The sequence below is a fragment of the Esox lucius genome, chromosome 1 (genome assembly GCF_011004845.1).
Source record: "Esox lucius isolate fEsoLuc1 chromosome 1, fEsoLuc1.pri, whole genome shotgun sequence".
In the NCBI taxonomy this organism is placed as follows: domain Eukaryota; kingdom Metazoa; phylum Chordata; class Actinopteri; order Esociformes; family Esocidae; genus Esox; species Esox lucius.
The window spans coordinates 13,521,490-13,539,920 of record NC_047569.1 but is presented as its reverse complement, the minus strand read 5'-3'; the positions used below and the strand labels follow the sequence as shown (position 1 = coordinate 13,539,920).

The window sequence follows — 18,431 nt, the reverse complement described above, 5'->3', positions numbered from 1 at the left end:
AAATGTATAGTCTATATAAGCACTTATGCATTAACCGTATGTCTCTCTCTCTCTCACTAGCACTATGAACATTCAGAATCCCTCATAGTTTTTCAGTTCCCTCTCAGACTGCTCTCTCTTCATGTGGTTGTCGTTGTAACTACAGGTCAGCCTGGCTGCAGGTCATAAGTTTGAGCGGGACATTGAGCTGTTGGTGTATTACCAAGATGCCCATAAGCCTACCGCTATAGTAGAGGCACCACAGACCTCTGCCAAGCCAGGTGAGTGGGGGAAGGTAAAGTGATATTAGGCAGAGACGTAGAAAGACCAGGATACTAAGGTTGCCAGTTTGCCTGAATGTTCACAGCAGAGATTTTTTCAAAAAGTAGAAAGAAATTGTGTATCTTTTTCTTTCAGGCACTTTGATGGGTGACCCAGTGATTATGCTGAGTCTCTACCCAGAGTTCCCCAAGCGTGGGATGTCATCGATGACCTCCCGTGGTGAATTTATTTTTTTGGTGGATCGCTCTGGCAGCATGGGTTGCAAAATTCACTCAGGGCCTGGCGCACAGAACCGCATTGGCAGTGCCAGGGTAAATACACACCCACACCCACACATACACACACCCACCCAAACACACACAGTCCCAAATGTGTAGATGATAATTTCTGTAGTTTAGCTAAACCCTTACACACACTGTGCAGTAGTTTGACACTGTGTCCTAAATGTCTTCTAGAAGGGTGAATACGCTGATTGGATTTCTCTCTTACAGGACACTCTGCTGCTCTTGCTGAAAAGCTTGCCCATGGGATGCTACTTCAACATCATTGGCTTTGGCTCCAGTCATGAGATGTTCTTTCCGTGAGCATTCTCTCCTTATATCACCTGTGTCACCTGTGTTTGAAGAGTTCAGTGGTATACAGACACATTTAGCTACATTCAATTTACAGGTCCACACACACACACACACACACAAACAATGTGACATTGACAGTTAATGTTCAGAACTAAAAATGTCCACGAGAAAGATGTAGATTCATGGTTGTGTTTGTGTTATTGTGGTGACGACTCTTTGACTTTGTTTGTATTTGTGTGTCTGGATGTCAGTAAGAGTGTGGAGTACAATCAGAAGACAATGGATGAGGCTCTGCAGAAGGTGAAGGGAATGAGTGCTGACCTGGGAGGTACAGAGATTCTCCAGCCTTTAAAATACGTCTACAGCCAGCCCTGCCTTCCTGACCACCCGAGACAGGTTTTATACACACCTCACATCCACTCCTTAGATCTACTTCATTTATCTTTTGTAACAATGCATGTGTAGTAAGTGGCTAGCCATGCATGTATGTTGTTTGGAAGCCACTCATGTGCTGTCTCAAACACATACTGCCATTATTATCATATTTTTTGCTATTTTGTTATGTTATGCAATTAATTAAATGTATGTGGCCTAGCCATGTAGTAAGCATAAAAATGAAAACAAACATCATTTAAATTGACTCGTCCTCAGATCTTCTTGTTCACTGATGGTGAGGTCTGGAACACCAAGGAGGTCCTGGATCTGGTGAAGATGAACTCCGGCTCTCACAGGTGGGCTCAGTTACAACTGTTGTTTTTGACAACACTACCTAGCTGTTTCTTCTCATGTGAAATGTAACAATACTGTTTCCTGGGTGTGTTCCTGCCAGGCTGTTCTCCTTTGGAATTGGGGAGGGGGCCAGCTCTGCACTCATCTCTGGGATGGCCAAGCAGGGTGGAGGGCATGCACAGTTTATCACAGGACAGGACAGGATGCAGCCCAAAGTAAGATTGTGTGTGTTCAGTTGGGTTTTACTATATAAAGAGGACAGAAACATCCCCAACCTGCAGTAATCCATACATTTTGATATACATATTCTAATTCTCTTATTTATTGCTCTTATTCCCTCATATGAGTTGAATAATCACAGTTTAAACCCCTCCCTCTAACATACTACCTTCCTCAGGTGATGCAGTCTCTCAGATTTGCCTTGCAGCCAGCTGTGGTGGACATCTCAGTCAACTGGAATGTCCCGAAGGGAGTGTCTGTTACCCCACTGTCTCCACCAATCAGAGTGGTCTTTCAGGGTCAAAGGGCACTGCTGTATGCCCAGCTCACTGGGGAGGTAATGGCTCTTACTACTACTGATGTAACTACAGTATTCCTGCTAGATCTGTAGAGCTCTGCAGTGTCAATGCTGAATAAGATATGTTAATGTTGTCATTGGTAGTATGTTTTGTTCTAAAAGTATTCCCAAAATTGTGAGGTATTAACAATTTTCCAGACAAAGTCTTTTTTGTCATGATCCATGTGTTTCATTCCAAACTCTGTCTGTTTCTCAGAGCCCAGGGGACACAAAGGGCTCAGTGACAGTGAAGTACAGTCTGGCTGAGAAGCCTGTTGAGAACCAACTGAGCTTCAGTCTTAAACCTGCAGTGGACACTGGGTAAAGAAAACTATGTTGATACTGGTACCACTGCAGGCCAGGTCTCATGTATAATTGCAATGTGCCACCACTTATAGACAAGACTACCAAGACCCCCCAACTCAACAGAAAATGTGCCAGCACTTATAATGCATGTTCTCTTGAAAGATGCTGCTCTTGAAATGTGCTAGAATGACTTGATCCATTTAGTAGGTGCCCCATCCACTCATCTCCCCTTCCTACTTTTCTCTGTCCCTCCATTTCAGACTGACTGTCCACAGGCTGGGGGCTCAAACTCTGATCCGATCCCTGGAGATGGAAGAGAGAGAGAGAGATGGAGATGAGAAGATAGAGGGAGTGAAAGAAAAGGTGGTAGAGCTCAGCGTCCAATCAGGAGTAAGCAGTGCCTTTACTGCCTTCATTGCAGTCCACAAGGGAGATGGAAAGGCTGTACAAGGACCACTGTTTCATAGACAAGTCCCCACGCCAAGTGAGTGAGAGCAAGGACATTTATTCATTCAGACTAACAGTGCAAAGTAAGCAGTAAAAAGTAGTAAATAACTATAGTTAAATACCAAATTCTGTGCTGTTTTTTTTGGTATGTTTAACCTGGTTTACTCCCCAAGATGGTAATATCCAATTTGTGATTAAGGCTAATTGAAGTTCTGGACAATTTCACCGTCCTCTGTGGGATTCCTTGGCTAATTCAAGAGACGGACTATAGAATACTATACCACACTGTGTAGTATTTCTTGATTATTTGTAGTACTTTCTGTAGAATTTTGTAGTATAACGTAGAATACTATAATCCACACTAGTATTCCTTGATTACTTTGGAATAATATTATTAAAGACAGCAACTGTTTCCAAAAAAATTGTGTTGCTGTGTAAAATGTAAATAAAAAATTGCTAATTATTTAATCCCTGTATTCATTAGAGAAGTGTTTCCTGGTCCTGGGGACCCAAAGGGGTGCATGTTTTTGCCCTACCACTCACACACCTGATTTAAATGTTGCCCTAGCACTCACACACTTGATTGACGTAATCAACTTATCATCAAGTCTTTAATTTGAATCAGGTGTGTGACTGCTGGGGAAAAAACTAAAATGTGCACCTCTTTGGGTTCTGAGGACCAGGATTGGGAAACACTGCATTAGAAATTAGTACAAAAACAACATATGAAATGTTAAATTTTATTGCTTCTTGAAAAATATATGCCCACTTTGAATTTGATGCCAGCAAAACGTTTCAAAAAAGTTGAGATAGGGGCAACAAATGACTGAGAAAAAATTGATAAAAAACCTGATGCAATATCACACAACTAATTAGGTCAATGGGCAACAGGTCAGTTAAATTATAGGGTATTAAAAGATTGTTCCAGAGAGGATGGGTCTGTCAGAAGTGAGGATTGGGAGGGGTTCACAACTCTGTGAAAAACTACAGGCAAATAGTGCAACAATATAAGAATAAAATGTCTGAGTTTGGGGATCTCATCTACGGTACATCATTTCAGTTGCCATGGCACCTTTATGGCAGCCTAAGCTGATTGCTCAGCTGTTTTAATAGCTTTTTATTGATTTATGTATTTTTTATGTGCATTTTTTCTTGAATAACTTTTTATTTATGAGTTGCTAATCAAGTACTGATCAGCTGTGTCTTACAAAAAAATGCTTTCAACCATAAGAATTAAACAAAATGTGTAGTTTTCTCCAATCAACTCAGTCGAGCTAGCTGATTTGTTTTCTTTTGAAGACTCTAGACTGAAGCTTCACCTTTTATTTGGAGATCTATAAAGGACTGAAATGTCTTGAGCAAGATGAGCATGTCCATGTTCCATCTTTAAATCAAGCCCCTTTAAGACTGGCACTGTTTATGTCCAGTCTCTAACCCACAAAACTCTATTATTACACATATTTAGCAAGGAAAATGACCTAGGACTTTTTTGCTTGACAGAAACATTGCACAGAAATGTTGATTATTCCCTTTTGAATGAACCATCTCCACCTGGCTATGACTATCTGGAAAAGGTCCATGCTCATGGCAGTGGTGGTGGTATGGCATTTTTCCACAAATATTATTTTGTCATGAAAATGTTGCATGTCCCATCTGGCTTATCATTTGAGTGCATGGCTTGTAAACGGAAGCCTTTCACAGTTATACAAGTGCATCTCAGAAATGTGAATATCGTGGGAAGTTTTTTTTCCCCATAATTTAAATCAAAAAGTGACACCTCCGTATATTCTAAATTCTTTACCCATGAAGTGAAACATTTCAAGCCTTTTTTGTTTCAATCTTGATAATAACAGCTTACAGCTCATGGTAATAAAAAATCAGCAGCTCCAGCAGGGAACTTCCCTTTCCCGAGCCACATTTGCCAGCTCAGACTGGGGGATCCTGAGGCATTCCCAGGCCAGTGTCGAAATATAATCTCTCCACCTAATCCTGGGCCTACCCCGATGTCTCCTCCCAGCTGGATGTGCCTGGAACACCTCCCTAGGGAGACGTCCTGGGGGCATCCTTACCAGATGTCCGAACCACCTCAACTGGCTCCTTTCGATGCAAATCGGCTAATTAACTCCCTGAGCCTTCAGTATACACAACCACAATCATGGGGAAGACTGCTGACTTGACAGTTGTCCAGAAGACACTCATTGACCCCCTCCATGAGGAGGGTAAGACACAGGGCTGGCTGTTCGCAGAGTGGTGTTTCAAAGCACACTTTTCCCTTCCAGACAACTCTGGGCCCTATTCCAATATCACTGTTTAAAAAAGCTCACCCACTCTCTTTGAATTTTTTACTTGTTTGTTCAAAAGTACATGGACACTGGGCAGGTACCATCACATTTCAAGATGGCAGTAATCTCTCCCTTGCTCAAGAAACCGTCCCTTCACCCAGACATCCTGTCAAACTACAGGCCTATTTCCAAAGTCCCATTCTTATCTGAAGTCCTAGAGAAGATAGTGGCAACTCAAATTCACTCACACCTAGTGCTAACCAGCTTTATCTGGTTTTCCAGTCTGTCTTCATCCCAATGCATAGTACTGAGACAGCATTGGTGAAGGTTGTTAATGATCTTCTCATGGTTGCAGATACAGGATCCCCCTCCATTTTGATTCTTCTGGACCTCAGGGCTGCTTTTGATACAATAGATTACACAGTAGATTATACTCCAGCACCTAAGAGCACACTGCCATCTCTGATGCTGCCTTAAACAGGAACACCTCTTAACTCTCTAACCAGAAGCAATATGTTTCTCTCGGTGAGGCAAGATCAGAGGAGTTCATATTAACCTGTGGTGTCCCACAAGGGTCGGTGTTAGGACCTATTCTCTTCCTGCTATACATCCTCCCACTTGGCCAGATCTTCAGACATCACAGTGTTCAATTCCACTGCTACACAGATGCACCCCACAGAAAATCACCAACTCCTACAACATCTGCCCTGCCTTTGACGGCCACATCTTTCCCCTCTCCTCAGTCATCACCAATCTGGGTGTGAGATTTGACCCTACTCTTTCTTTAAAGGCCCACATTAGGCATGTCTGTAAAACATATAATTTCTTCACCTTAAGAACATTTCCCGTCTAAGACCTTCTCTCACCTTCTCTAATGCAGAAAAGCTTATGCATTCATTTTTTCCCCCCTCCAGAATAGATTTTGAGAATGCAGTACTAGGGGGCGTGCCAGCAAATTCAATTCATAAAATACAGCTCATCCAAAACAGTGCTGCAAAGATCCTGAGACAATTAAAAAAATCTGTCCACAACACACCTCTCCATGCTGACCTTCATTGGCTTCCTGTCCCCCTAAGAATTTACTTTAAAGTTGTCGTTTGAGTCTATAAAGCTATCAATGGCTTGGGACCTGTCTACTTATCTGACCTGCTCTCCCCCTATGAACTATCCACGCCCTCTACGGTCCAGCAATGTCAATCTGCTCAATGAACCAAGAACCGGGCTCCTAAAAATTGACCTCACCTCTGGAACTCCCTTCCTGACAGCCTCAGGGCTGCACAGAAAGTCATAGCTTTTAAAGCCTTAAGACTCACCTCTATCGGTTGGCCTACTCTTCCCTTTAATCAAATTTTGCTGTAACTTATTATAGAATAATATGTATGATAATTTTTATTATCATTGTAGTTTAATGTATATATTCTTTATATATATATTTTGTAAAATGTTCATGCTTTTTAATGCATTTTTTATGCACTTCGAGATTATTATACTATAATGAAAAGCGCTTTACAAATGCAGTAAGTTGTTGTTATTATTATTAATATATCATTAAAAGATTCAAGAAATCCGGAGAAATCTCTGTATGCCAGGGACAAGGCCGAAAACCAATATTGGAGGGCCGTGCTTTTCGGGGCTTCAGACAGAACTGCCTAAAAGACAGACATGATTCTGTAGTGGAAATCACTGCATGGGGTCAGGAACACTTCCGAAAACCATTGTCTGTGAACACAGTATATTGCAGCATCCACAAATCCAAGTTAAAACAAAACCATGAAAAGAAGAAACCACATACAGCTCTGGAAAAAATTTAGACCAGTGCACCTTTTTCTTTCCTTTTCAAAAAAGTTGAAAAATAAAGTTTTGCGTGAGGAACAGAAGCGTTCAATTTGCATTGGTCTCTTAATTTAAACCTTTCTGTTCCTCACTCAAACCCTTCCTTTTTGACTTATTTAGAAAGGAAAGAAAAAGGTGCAGCGGTCTCTTCATTTTTTCCAGAACTGTATAAACAAGATTCAGAGCCGCCACCGCCTCCTCTGGGTCCAAGGTCATTTAAGACTGGGGGGAAGTGGAAAACTACATTTGAAATTCGTTTTGGGAAAACATAGATTACGCTTACTCCAGGCTAAAGAGGAGAGGGACCATCCAGTTTGTTATCAGCGCACAGGTCAAAAGCCTGCATCTGTTAAAGTATTGGGGTGCATTAGCACATGGCATGGGTGACATGCACATCTGTGAAGGCACCATTAATGCTGAACAATATATACAGGTTTTGGAGCAACATATGATGCCATCCAGAGGACATCTTTTTTAGGGAAGGCCTAGCTTATTTCAGCATGACAATGCCAAACTACATTCTGCATGTATTACAAAAGCATGGCTCCGTAGTTGCATGCCTGCCTGCAGTCCAGACCTTTCACCCATTGAAAACATTTAGCATATTATGAAAATGAAAAATACGACAAAGGAGACCCTCAACTGTTGAGCAGCTGAACTCCTCTATCAAGCAAGAATGGGAAAACATTTCACTCTCAAAACTACAGCAATTGGTCTCCTCAGTTCCCAACCGCTTACATAGTATTGTTAAATGAAGAGGTGATGCAACACATGCCCCCGTCCCAACTTTTTTGAAACGTGTTGCTGGCATCAAATTCAAAATGGGCATGTATTTTTCAATCAAATAAAGGGTTGTATTATTTTCAAATAAATATAGGGATACATTATTTGCACATCATTGCATTCTGTTTTTATTTGCATTTTACACAACATTTTTGGAAACAGGGTTGTACATGAATGTACTGAACTTTGTAATTTCAATCACTCCTACAATAAGCACAGTATGTCATGACTATCAAAAGATATATTCTTGATTGAGTTTGTAATTGTACGCTCTGTAATGACGTTGATGCTCGCTGCTCCTCTATTCTCCTATGTTTTATCACCTGGTCTAGAATAGCTCAACTTGACCTAAAAGTCTGTTTAAATAATTAAATGGTAAAACAAGGAACTAAGGAAGTTTGAGCATGGACGGTGCAATTCTGAACATTTTGAATCTTTGTCTCCGGCACTGTAAATACAAAGTCATTTGTCCACAGATGTTGCACATCAAGTTGGGTGCATATAGGAATAGGAATTTCATTAATACATTCAATGGGATGAGGGGTGTGAATAGGGATGTACTGATCCAGTACTGGCATCGGAAATTTGTTTATTATATGTACCTTCATTTTGGTAACCCAGTGACCTGTATTATTTTCCTCCTTTTTTACAGTGATGTATCGTGGCTCTGGGATGATGGCACGTAGCTTTGGTTATTCCAGTGGGATCACATTTCACAAGGCTGCTCCCAAGAAGATGGGGGTTCTCAGGTCTGCTCCCAGCTGGAGGTCACGTGAAATGGCGCCTCCCAGGAGTATTGGATGCAGCATTGCTTCTTCCGGGTGGTTGGCACGTGGCAGGGCTGGTAGGATGGATGTGGAACACCAAGCAGATCATACATCCCTAGTTGGTGTGTTTACATATGATTACTGTGAATAGTCAGATTTATAAAATATTTTGACAATGTTAACGTGACAACTTTCAGAATTTCATGTTTACATTTTAATTTCACTACCCTTATTTGACCAGATTTGTCTTTGTTTTACTAGGTTAGTTTTGTTGAAATTAATAATCTCTTACTCGAGACCTGGACAAACCAGCAATCAGTGGTGGACTGTAACGAAGTACAAGTAATTCGTTACCGTACTTAAGTAATTTTTTAGCGTATCTGTACTTTACTTGAGTATCATTGTTTTGTGAGACTTTTTACTTTGACTCAACTACATTTCGAAGTGGAAAACCTTACTTTTTACTCCACTACTTTCCTAATACCTGTCGTTTCTTTCTACGTTCCTTTCCACAACATACATGCGTGACCCGTGACAGGTCCAAATAAGTGCACGTGCTCCGCAAGTATATCAATCAGAACACATCGTTTTTTCGTGCAGTTTGGGCGCGCGCTGCTGCTGGCTGCGACTGCGCTTTACTGTCTATGGCTGCTGCCTACCTGTCACGTTCATAGCCAACGCGATAATGGAAAAAGCGCCAGACATTGAAATTGCGCATCCATGGCCATATTTAAGTGAACTATTTGAAGTAGTGGAAAGGAAGAACGAATCGTTCATTTTTAAGTGCCTTCTCTGTCTGCCTCAGAAGCATACAACTTTTCAAACTCGTTCATAGAATGTGTAGTGTGTCTAAAGAAATAATAGAAAATAAATGTAATGTAAAATGATGAAAATACATTTAGGCCGATGCATTTTTCTGACATTTAGGCTTCTATTTGACAAGGTTTACATGCAAGTATGATTGATACTTGAACAGTAGTCTGCGATTGATGTAGGCTAGCTAGTTACTTAGTCTTCTCAGCAGCCTACTTGGTACATGCAAAAAAACATGAAATGTGCAGTTCATTTATGAAATTGAGATATATTGTTGTTCTTTTCAAGCATGAAGACAACTCATGGGCAGGAAAGTGTTAAACTGCTAGAAGGGTACCTTGCCTCTAAAGTAGACAACAAAGAGATACTGCAATCTTATCCTGCGGTTTGCAAATTGTCTCTTAAAATCAACACTGCCTTACCAGCTTCTGCTGCATGTGAACGTCTCTTTAGCATTGCTGGACTGATTTTCAGCCCAAGAAGGGCAAGATTGGATGCCAGAAATTTTGAAAATCAGCTCCTTCTCAAACTAAACAAAACATATTTTAGCTTTAGGTAGGTCATACAGTTAACAGTACTATTTCTGTTATTCTTCTGTTATAGCACATCACTACTAGTTAGTAGTTCTACATACTACGTAAGTCTTCAGGGAAATGTGGTGGTGTGTTAGTTTCAGTTTTTTGTGTGACTTATGCAAACACTAACATTTGTTTTTAGAGTGGACACACAGCATGTTGTTGTAAGGAGTCATGTTTAGTAAATTGAAAAAAAGACATCCTTTGTAAACTTGAGTAGATAAGTTTTTGCAAGTTATTGCACAACTGTGATATAGTAAAGGAGCAATGTGCCATGTGATAAAGGAGTAAGATTTCTACATTACTTCAAACAATAAATTGTTAAAGAAATACAGTCTAATGTGGTTTCCCCCCACCCATGCTTTCCATGTAGTATGATGTGCTTATGATAATTTCTAAAGATATCAGTACCAGATATCACAAATAGAAAACGTTGTGTTTTCAGAGTGGTGTTAGTGTGTTAGTTACCTTAAATGACTTGATTGAGTGTATAAAGGACATAAGACATTGGAACTACATTACACCAAATTACTTTTACTTTTGATACTTAAGTACATTTGAAGCCAAGTACTTTTATACTTTTACTCAAGTCGACGTTTAAAGGGAGCACTTTCACTTTTACTGGAGTAATATTTTACACTAGGTATCTCAACTTTTACTCAAGTACATGGTCTGTGTACTTCGTCCATCACTGCCAGCAATACAATGTTGCTAAAACGTTTACAACATAAAGCTGCAAGATGGTTAGGGGTCAAAACCTTCTCTGGTGAATAACAAGGGGGCTGGGTGTTAGCATATGATGAAATCTAGGACATTAAGTTGCATAGTTCAGAAATCCAGATGTTTACATGACTAATGATATACTCAGCTTAGTTGAGCAATCAGTTTTATATCAAATACAGGAGATTTTTTTATATATATATATATATATATATATATATATATATATATATAATATATTAGTGCTGTGAAACGATGAAAATAATGAATTGTGATAAATCGCATAATATTCTCTAGTTAATCGCGATAAATCGCAATTTTAGAATGTGTTAAAATTTTGCCCTTAATACACACTTTTCTGTTTAAAAAGCAGTGCATTATGGTTAAGACATACTTTGTTTTATTGCAAACTATGAACAGTGCTTGACTTGGAATTTAATAAATGCACGTTGTCAATGCCCTTAATTTATTAATATACCTACAATGTCATGTCCATGTCCATAACTTACCACAATAACTGTCTGCATCTAAATGTAGCCCATGTAAATCTAAATAGAATGTTGCCATATCATATTTTCTTGATTAACGCACCAAGGACAATATCTGCTACGTTAGGCAGAATCCAAAGGCAGGCAAAACATGGCAGGCAAGGGTAAACAGGTTGGTGAGAATCAGGCAGAGGCACAGAAGGACAAGAGCGAAAATCAAGGTCTAAATACAAATGGGCTTTCATTGGTCTGGTACACAGAGAAAAACACCGGAATAGAGTAGTTACAACAGGCTCAGTAGAGTGGAAACACTACCTCACAAAAGATGTTACAAACAGGACTGAAGAAAATAGGTAAACATTAACCGTTTACAGCTATTTCTCAGGTTATGATGCTTGTGAACTACTAATGTCTTTGTTAACCTTTTTGTACCTAAGTTATTAGGTAGTCTGTAGTCTTTTTAACCATTGGATGTCCGATCCCATCAGAATTTCAGTCTCCAGTCCCACTTCCTACACCTGAAAAAGAGCCTCTCCTCCAGCTGATCTCCCTTCAGAAGGCCTCTGGTTCCTGGATTCTGGAGCCATCGTTGGCTGAGGTCCTGGGAAAGCCTCAGGAAGATGTGGCCAAGTCAATGCCAGCACAGGTTTGTCTACAGAATTAAACTGAGACTTGGCAATATGGTGTTTCCACAGGCAGTATGATGATGAAGATGAGTGTGCTATAAGACAATGCATTCACCCAGAATATCTGCATGTGTGCTCTAGTGGAGGTTCATATTAAGCTCCCTTTCAGGTGAACCAAGAGGTTTGGGCCACGGTTTTAGCCCTGGTTTGGCTCTATGGGTTCAAGATTGAGGCTCAGGAGGAGTGGCAGTTTCTGGCGATAAAGGCAGTGTCATGGATCAAGGCTCAGAACGGTATATATTACTCACTCTCATGGTACAAAGGCATCTACATTTTACTGCCCGGATTAAAAGTGGTTCAGTGAAAACTATTTTCTCATTGGTTCATTTTGCTGAAAGGAATTTGGCAATGACCCTTTATCTCCTTCCCCATAGTCAGATGAACTGATGTATACTATTTTCTATGCATCGGGTTTGTAGGACTTCTGTGTTTGTTTTGCAAGCTTATTGGGAGTCTAAGAGACAATGCATTCCAATTGTGACAGCATTGCTGTTTATGGTGCTTCCAAATGTGAAATAGGGTAAATACACAAAATCTGTGTTGAACTAGTCATTATTTAATTTTTTTATCACTTAAAAGGGATATACACTATATAGCCAAAAGTATGTGGACACCCCTACTAATTATTGATTCAGGTGATTCAACCACACCCATTACTCACAGGTTCAGAAAATCCAGCACATAGCCTTGAAATCTCAATGGACAAAAATTGGCAGTACAATGGGTCGTAGTGAAGAGCTCAGTGACTTTAAACATGACACTGTGATAGGATGCCCCCTTTGACAAAAGCAGTTAATGAAATTTCTGCCCGACTAGATCTGTTCCAGTCAAATGTAAGCGATATAATTGTGAAGTCTAAGAGCAACAACAGCCCAGCCATGAAGGGATAGACCACATTAACTCACACAGCGGGGCCCCTGAGTGCTGAAAAGCGTAGCACATGAAAATATCATTTGTTGAATCACTCACTCCAAACTGCCTCTGGAAGCAATATCAGAACAAGAACTGTCCGTCGGGAGCTTTACGAAATGGGTTTCCAAGGCTGAGCAGCTGTACGCAAGCCTCACATGCTCAATGCCAAGCGTCAGCAGGAGTTGTGTAAAGCACGCCACCACTGGACTCTGAAGCAGTGTGTAGCAGCCAATAATGTAATAACTACTGTTAATGTAATAACTGCAAATAACAATACATTTTCCATTCTTAATGTAATAAAAGTCAATAATGTAAACATCTAATCAAAACTGCCATACAATGTTGACTGTTTGTAACTGCACTCAACATGCAACCATGCAAAATAACAATAGGTAACATTTTGGGACATTCTGTTTCTAAAGGTTGTTACCAGATCAGGAGGAATTTGTTAGTTATTGATCCTGTAAGTTAACCTAGAATTTAGAGAGGCCCTACTGCAATGGAAATGAAAGATTATTGGACAACAAAACAAGAAAAGTAACGTTCATTCACACTTTAAATTGTATATTTCAGCGTCTTTGGGTCCCTGAAAAGCACTATATAAATATAATGTATTAAGTTCTACAATAAACTTCAAACCTATTTTAGAGAAAACACAGTTCAGACAGTTTAAGTTTATTTGTAAAATAGCGTTAGGGTTATAGTCTCCAAGATGCCCTATTGTCTTAAATTTAGTTAATTTCAGTGTAGCTTTCACAACATAACAAATATCTACAGTTGTTTGTAATGAATATGGATTGAGTCTATTCATTTCCTGTATTTCTGGTCCATCTGATCTATTTGGTCCATCCTGTATTTTTGGCCACTCTGCTACCTACAACAATAGTTTGAAATGGTCATAAATCCCAAAATAAATGACAAAACATTGTTAAACTGCATGAAACTAACAGAAGAGTTCTAAGGGACAAAGTTAGAAATGTCTGACAGCATGAGGTTATGCCAAAACATTATCCACCTTTGCAAATAGCCTTCAAACATCAGATGGATGTATGATCATGCAATCTACCACAATGATTTCCCCCCACTTATGACAAAACAAAATTACCATGGAGAGATTGAGAGAACAATCTGATTATTAGCTACCTAGTTAAGCGACCTCAAAGATTGTAAAACTCCCTGATATTCACTATTTTTTTAGGTACTGCTATTAGATTGTTATTAGGCCTCTAGGTTACCTCTCTCCAGTGTTTCCATAATGAAATGTGACATTTTACAGAATGTAACAAAAATTACTGTTGAAAATGGAGGAGTACAGTAATAGTCATGTGTTAAGTTATAAAAAAATACAATTGAAGTGTGAGAGAGAGAGATTAATATTTCCTATTAACTCAGCCAATAATGTAATAGCCAGCCAATAATGTAATAACTTATTACATAATGGGCAAAAAAAGAAAAAAATAAGTTATTAGGTCATTGGTTCAGAAGTGTTATTACATTATTGACTTTTATTACATTAATAATGGAAAATGTATTATGTTATTGGCAGTTATTACATTAACGGTAGTTAATACATCATTGGCTGCTACACTGTGGAAACATGTTCTCTGGAGTGATGAATTACGCTTTACTGTCTAGCAGTTTGATGGACAGGAAAATAGCACCTACCAGAATGCATAGTGCCTACTGTAAAGATTAGTGGAGGAGGGATAAAGGTTGGGATCTAAGTTTTAGGGTTTGGGCTAGGCCCATTCGTTCCAGTGAAGATTCATCTTAATGCTACTGGATACAAAGACATTTTTTGCTTCCAACTTTGTGGCAAAAGTTTAGAGAAGACCCTTTCCTGTTCCAGCATGACTGTGCCCCTGTGCACAAAGTGGGGTCCAAAAAGATATGGGTCGACGAGGTTGATTTGAGTGGCCTGCACAGAGCCCTGACCTCAACCCCATTGAACACCTTTGGGATGAATTGGAACGGGGAATGTGAACCAGGCCTTGTCGTCCAACATCAGTGCCTGACCTCACAAATGCTCTTTTGGCTGATTGGGCACACTTTCCCAAAGGGACACCCCAGAATCATGTGGAAAGCCTTCCCAGAAGAGTGGTGGCTGTTATAGCTGCAAAGTGTGGTGGGGGGGGGACAACTTCATATTAATGCCAGTGGTTTTGGATTGGGATGTCCAACAAGCTCATATGGGTGTGATGGTCGGGTGTCCACATACTTTTGGTCATATAGAGTATGTAGCTAAGCGGTATACAGCAATTGTTCTATATTTTCCCCTCTCTGTGTTTGTACTGTGTACATTGTAAACCCGGGTTTTAGTCATTTTGTTTCGGTGGCTGCATTCAGCAGCTTTCAAAACTACTTAAAGTAGTCCTGTCCATGATGCTTAATTGTCCCTGACAATCTGTGACCTCATTTCTTTTTTATATGTGGACTGGAAACAGTATGTAGATTCTTAGTCATATACACATCTGCGGGCCATATTGAACACTCTTACATATGTTTGACAAACGTTTTATAACCTTGCCACTATACGTTTACAGTATAATGATGCCTGTCCTTGTCACATGTCTTTCAGTGGCCAATGTGTCAGAGTGTGTCCTGGCTGGAAACAACCTTCTGGGTTGCCAGGTGCAGATGGACACCATGGGCCTTTGAGAGGTTCACCATGGGCCTTTGAGAGGTTCACCTTGCCTGACCCCTCTCTCTCCCCCATTCCTGCTGCTCTGCCAGGGGTCAGATTCACATGCTACTCTGCTGGCTCTTTGTTGTCTCCTCCAAACAAACAGTTGTACCCCTGACCAAGCATAGTTATTAACCTCTTACCTGAAAGGTGTTTGACTGTTGTGACATTCATGTTTCTCTTTGTATTGGTTGTTTTTTTAACATATCAATACTAATGTATTATCTACATAAACAGTTACAATATATTTCTTGCATGGTTTTTGTTTTAAGAATGTCATGTTCGAGATGGCAGGACACAAGCACAGAATAGGGATTGGACGAATGAAACCGAAGCTCCGAAGCACCGTTCAGTTTTCCGAGCTCTACTGTTCCGATGCGGTGTACCAGAAGTGTGATTCAAAGTACAACACCATGTGACCAATGACAAGTTCCAACCTGTGCCGTTTTCAGAGTGGCTGTTTTATAACTGCGTGCAGAAAAGGTTAATGAAATCCAGTCACTTCAAGGGATGTTAGTAGGGGTTTGAGACACGCATGCAAATGGGAATTAGAGAGAAGTATTTGAAAGAGCAAGTTAGTCAAGAGAGTCATAAAATAGAGCTTGTTATTTGATTGTTGCCATAGAACAGTAATTTTAGAGTTATACAAGAGAGTAATATAGAGTGTTAGCTAGTTATTTGAGAGTCATACAAAAAATTTGGTAATATTTGTAGTAGACAAGATAATGATTAAGTGTTGCTTAGCTTGGTTCTTGGAAAGGGTATTAGGATTGTGTATTAGAGAGCAATGGAGAACATGTGTATGAATGTGTGTGTATTTGTAACTGAAGGCCACACTACGTTTGAACTATGCGAGAACAGGAGTAAATGGCTCATTGGTTGGAATTGTATTGTTTTGTAATGTTATTTTTGTAGTCATTATACACATTGCCAAACTACAAAGGTTAAGGTCTGTGTCCAAGTCCTCTGCAATCTGTTGTGCATAAAAAGGTATACAAAGGAACATTCTAAATGTATATTGTTATACATTCTTGTGACTTTAATAGCTTGGTGGCTTTGATGCAAGATGGCTGATAATACTATCTAAATAATATTTTGGCATGTTGAGGTTATAGGTTTGAATCCCTGAAGTCATCTTTTTATTAATATTTGGTTTAAATAACTGTCACCTTTCATAATAACAACAATACATATGACACATGAAGCTTAGTTTGACCACGTTCTTTTCAAACCAGAACGCAATACACCACTGTACAGAAATGACCAAAGACCAAATATAGAATTGGCTTGTCTAATATTGTGGCGCAGTAGTACTGCTCCAGACTTCTGTTCATAGGGTCATTGGTGTGGACAAACTCAACTTATATAGGGTCCCCAATTGGACACCACAATGTACAGCTGCCTCTAATTGGGAAAAACAACTGTGCAGAGATGCCTAGAGGCCTCTCCTCTGCCAGGTCATGACTATAGCCCCCAGGCCAGTGCCAAGATGCCTAGAGGCCTCTCCTCTGCCAGGTCCTGACAATGCCCCAGACCAGTGCAGAGATGCCTAGAGGCTTCTCCTCTGCCAGTTCCTGACAATGCCCCAGACCAGTGCAGAGATGCCTAGAGGCCTCTCCTCTGCCAGGTCCTGACAATGCCCCAGACCAGTGCAGAGATGCCTAGAGGCCTCTCCTCTGCCAGGTCATGACTATAGCCCCCAGGACAGTGCCAAGATGCCTAGAGGCCTCTCCTCTGCCAGGTCCTGACAATGCCCCAGACCAGTGCAGAGATGCCTAGAGGCTTCTCCTCTGCCAGTTCCTGACAATGCATGTAGACCAGCACAGAGATGGCTAGGGGCATCCTCATTACCAGGACCTGACAAGTAATTAATTCCATGTAGGCTACTAGAAAGAAATGGTGCCTTAATTATTGTATATTGCACCCCAGCTTCCACACCTATGCAGTTTAGGGGTCAAAATGCATGCAGGGTTGTGGACAATATAAAGAACAGCCAGATGAAAGCCCATCGCAGTGCCTATGCTCCGTAACACTGTGTCTCTATTCATTTAATTCTGCATATTCCTCCACTTCCTTTATAATAAAGTCTATTCTATTACACATCTGTATAGGTTATTTTATTATGTCACTAACCTTTGTTCCATTGTAATGGAACCTAGAGCAGGTGTTTCTAATCGTGATGGAAAGTCAATGTGTTCAGAATTAACTTTTGAGTAAAACAACCACTGGCGTAGCGTGGTGACACCGGGCTGGGGTGCAAGCTGTCGTAAAGTGCCCAACGTTAACAAGCCTGACGTACATTAACAGCACAGCTGATGTCACATTGCGATGGTCCCACTGAAACACATTTTAAAAGTGAAAATACAAACAATAACTAATGACGGAGGTAGAGCACGGGCCCACTCATCACCAAACATGGGCCCTCCACCCACCGCAGGCCCTGGTGCAACCACACACACTGCAGCCCCCCATAGCTACACCAGTGAATACAACATATAAAACACTATACCAGTATAATTGCAGGATTGCTAGTTTTTCCAACAGGATAGTTATGGGTCGTATTTTTGAACAAATCTTTTTCAGTGAATCATGATTCATGATTCATCTCCATAGGATTGTCAGATCTTCGAATCTCATTCACCAGAAGGAATTATGAACGGTGATCCATGGCTCTTTTGGATCTAGAATCTCGTTCATCGGAAGGAGCGATGAACGATGATTGATGGCTCTTTCCGATCTCCGGATCTTGTTCACTGGAAGGAACGATGAACAAAATGACTGATGATCCATGTTATATCACCTGAAGGAACGGTGGAAGGTGAATGACTAATGAGGAAATCTTTCTTTCTCAGAGTATCTGATTTATTATCTTCCTTAATGTTCCAAATGAAGAAACATTAGCTGCAATAAATATAAGGATAGTAGGCTGTTTTGCAGCTGTGAAGTGATTATGTTATTGTCACGTTCTGGTACAGCAGCCTTTTGTGAATCCAATGCCTTCTCCCTTACTTCATC

The 18,431-nt window shown here is 40.3% G+C and overlaps 1 protein-coding gene across 3 annotated transcripts in view; it reads left to right on the top strand.

Moving 5' to 3' along the window:
- The window catches only part of LOC105023576 (von Willebrand factor A domain-containing protein 5A-like), a 33,818-nt gene extending 16,330 nt beyond the window's left edge, over positions 1-17,488 (top strand). For 2 of the 3 annotated variants that reach the window (XM_034291791.1, XM_034291790.1), the window contains exons 6-18: positions 146-260; positions 397-572; positions 753-841; positions 1,088-1,232; positions 1,488-1,567; positions 1,666-1,780; positions 1,963-2,121; positions 2,339-2,442; positions 2,688-2,911; positions 8,425-8,661; positions 11,624-11,781; positions 11,931-12,054; positions 15,312-17,488. In XM_034291791.1, coding sequence (XP_034147682.1) covers positions 146-260; positions 397-572; positions 753-841; positions 1,088-1,232; positions 1,488-1,567; positions 1,666-1,780; positions 1,963-2,121; positions 2,339-2,442; positions 2,688-2,911; positions 8,425-8,661; positions 11,624-11,781; positions 11,931-12,054; positions 15,312-15,391 — 1,806 coding nt within the window. In that variant the 3' untranslated portion in view covers positions 15,392-17,488. The remainder of the gene's footprint in view (positions 1-145; positions 261-396; positions 573-752; positions 842-1,087; positions 1,233-1,487; positions 1,568-1,665; positions 1,781-1,962; positions 2,122-2,338; positions 2,443-2,687; positions 2,912-8,424; positions 8,662-11,623; positions 11,782-11,930; positions 12,055-15,311) is intronic. The other variant, XM_020050183.3, reaches the window with a different exon arrangement.
- The last annotated feature ends 943 nt before the right edge of the window (positions 17,489-18,431 follow it).